The 3,262-nt window shown below is 32.9% G+C and overlaps 1 protein-coding gene across 1 annotated transcript in view; it reads left to right on the forward strand.

The window, feature by feature from the left end:
* mmp30 (matrix metallopeptidase 30) overlaps window positions 1–3,042 on the forward strand; it is a 25,894-nt gene extending 22,852 nt beyond the window's left edge. Inside the window, exons 8-11 of the mRNA XM_056466470.1 lie at window positions 400–527; window positions 611–770; window positions 1,287–1,390; window positions 2,939–3,042. Coding sequence (XP_056322445.1) covers window positions 400–527; window positions 611–770; window positions 1,287–1,390; window positions 2,939–3,042 — 496 coding nt within the window. The remainder of the gene's footprint in view (window positions 1–399; window positions 528–610; window positions 771–1,286; window positions 1,391–2,938) is intronic.
* Window positions 3,043–3,262: the final 220 nt, after the last annotated feature.

Genomic DNA, 3,262 nt, shown 5'->3' on the forward strand with positions numbered 1-3,262 from the left:
AAGTTACTTACAGGTAATTGATGTAAAAGAAAAAAAGGTATAAAAATAAATATATATATATATATATATATATATATATATATATATATATATATATATATATATATATATATATATATATATATATATATATATATATATATTTGGGTCGGGTGTAATGATGGTTTGTTCTGTAGACTATTGAAATAAAAAATTGCTTAAGGGGGCTAATAATATTAACCTTAAAATGGTTTTGAAAAATTCTAGTGGAAATAAAACAAATAAGACTTTCTCCAGAAGAAAAAAACATTATAGGACAGAATGTGAAAATGACCTTGCTTTCTCTCTGTCTCTCTGCAGAAACATGTCCATTTGTTTACTATGTTCATATAATTAAAATTTGAATTTAACATGAATCAGGTATTACTGGAAGAAGGGCTACTACGGCAGACTTACACTACTTGAAATAAAAACCACCTGGCCATCCATTGACTCTGTTGATGCTGCCTATGAGTTACAGGACAAAGACACAAGTTTTCTCTTCAAAGGTAAAGTCGGGTTTCCTCAAGAGTCTTTAAATTCAGTTCAGCAAAGCCTCAGTAAATAGAACTGTGTGCGTTTTTACATGCAGGTAAGCAGTTCTGGGCAGTAAAAGGCACCACTATACTGTCTGGATACCCCAAACCCATATCCACATATGGGTTTCCATCAAGTGTGAATAAGATTGATGCAGCCGTACATGTGAAATCAACTGGTCGCACTTTGTTTTTTGTTGGAAGCAAATACTGGAGGTGAGAAAAATAATTAGAATAACCATTATACAATTGAAGTCAGAATTATTAGCCCTCCTGTATATTTTCCCGACATTTCAATGCATTTCTAATCATAATTGTTCTAATAACTAATTTCAAAACTTCTTTTCCAAATTTTCTAAATTTTTAAAGTGACATTTAAAGGCTTAAATAGGTTAGTTAGGCAAGTTAGGGTAATTAGGTTTGTCATTGTATAATAATGGTTTGTTCTGTAGACTATTGAAAAATATTGCTTAAGGGGATTAATAATTTTGACCTGAAAATGTTTTTAAAAAAATGAAAAACTGCTTTTATTCTAGCCGAAATAAAACAAATCAGACTTTCTCCGGAAGCAAAAATATTATAGGAAATACTGTGAAAAATTCCTTGCTCTGTTAAACATCATTTGGGAAATATTTTGAAAAAGTAAAAACAGGAAGGCAAATAATTCTGACTTTAACTGTAGATCAAAACTAAAATAGCATCAAAACTAACTTGATATCATCTGTGGTGTAGCTTCAATGACAGAACGGGTAAGATGGACCGAGAATTTCCTAAATCCATCATTGGTGATTTTCTTGGCATCGGCTCAAAGGTGGACGCGGCTTTTGAAAACTATGGTAAGATTCAACACTATAAATACAAAACACTAACCATTGTGTCATTTAAACAGATCTTATTGTGCTCTTTTACAAAAGTCTTGTTTTGTGTGTGTATGTGTGTGTGTGTGTGTGTGTATGTAGACCCCTCTCAAAAAATTATGTTTGCTGTTTGTTCATACTCATTTCAAATGAGCTCAACACAATTCTTAGATTTTTTTGGTTGAACTTAATTGTTTTATGTTCAATCCAAATTTCTAAAAACAATTAAGTTAACTTAATTAATTTTTGTTGAGACAACATGAATGAATTGTGTGGAACTCAGCATTTTTTTACAGTGCATGCTCGGTGGTTCGAAAAAAACATTGATTTTGACATAATTTACATTATTACACTGTGAAAAATGGTGGTTCATTCCACTGTGGCGACCCCAGATTAATAAAGGAACTAAGCTGAAAATGAATTTGTGAATTTGAATGTGAAAATGAATGTGAAAAGTTATTGCTGACTTAAATTTTAGTTGAATCAAATTTTTTAGTCATCTCAATTTATGCTGAGTAAAGTAATCGTGTCTCAGATGTTTTCACACTGCATGACTATCTGGGGTAGCATTCCGTTGCTGCTCTGTTTATACTAAGATGGATTGGCGTGAATTTACAATAGGAGAATCGCCGACAACTTTGTCACTGTCCACAAACTACATCTCACAACCAAACACACGCAAAAAGTGACATGGAAACAACATGAGGTCACGTAGTATATCTGGTGTTATTAACTACATAATGAGGAAGAAGCCTTTAGTGGGGTAGAAAATTGACTTATTTGCTCACCTGGGTTTTAGCAGTTTCTCCTTAACTTGTTTCCTTTTTCGACATGGTTGTGATAGTGCTCAGATAACACGTCAACAGGCATGGGTGCTACTGCTAAATTTACACTAGTTTCTCCTCCATTTCTTGGGTCCAAATAAACTGAAAATGAGCGCTTTTAACTTCTCCCCAGCCTCCCGCTGGCCTGCAGATACTCATTAGAGTAGATGCTGCTCTCTGATTGGCTGTAGGTGATCACAGATGTTATTTCAATCAGAACACATTTTCACAGAGCATGGTTTGAATCGCCGACAGCTCCAGATATTTAGCATGCCAAATATCTCACGGGTGACGACGACTCATCTGCAATTCTCTCAGATCACGTCTGTGATAGTTCTGATTGTTACTCACATGAACGAGCATCGATTTGCCGATGATTTCAGGCATTTGTCTGGGATTTCTCAAAACCACAGACTGTCTGTGAGCCAAAATCTGGGCTAAAATCATGCAGTCTGAACTCGGCATAACAACTATAAAACTGACTAAAAATATTAAGTTCAACCTTTGAGTTTATGTTTAAAAACATTTTGTTGGAACCTGTTAAGTTAATAAAATAAGTTAAAGTAACATAAAAACATTTGTTGTAATGACCTTTAATCATATCACCTTTTACAATATTGTTTCTAGTTTGGGTGAACTATTTAATTTAATGTTGTTCCATTATTAAACTGTATTTATTTTTTTATTTCTGTATTTCTTTTAGGTTATCTGTATTTCTCAGACGGTGCAAGGCAAACAGAGTATATCTTTGCCTCAAGACGAGTGAATCGTGTTTTATTGAACTACGGATGGCTGAATTGCTACTAAAATATAAAACAAAATGTTGACCTCTTGTCATGTTTTAGTATTCCTGAGTATTTTTAATACTACTTCATACCTTTTATAGACAGAGCCAAAATGTGATACTAATTATAATAGGAAAAATTGAATGCATATCTTTTTGGCAAATGGAATAATCCTTTTATACAATAGTATGTACACAAAGTGTTGTTATCAATATACCCTTTTTATACCCTGTTAATAAAAC

This window comes from Danio aesculapii, chromosome 10 (genome assembly GCF_903798145.1).
Source record: "Danio aesculapii chromosome 10, fDanAes4.1, whole genome shotgun sequence".
In the NCBI taxonomy this organism is placed as follows: domain Eukaryota; kingdom Metazoa; phylum Chordata; class Actinopteri; order Cypriniformes; family Danionidae; genus Danio; species Danio aesculapii.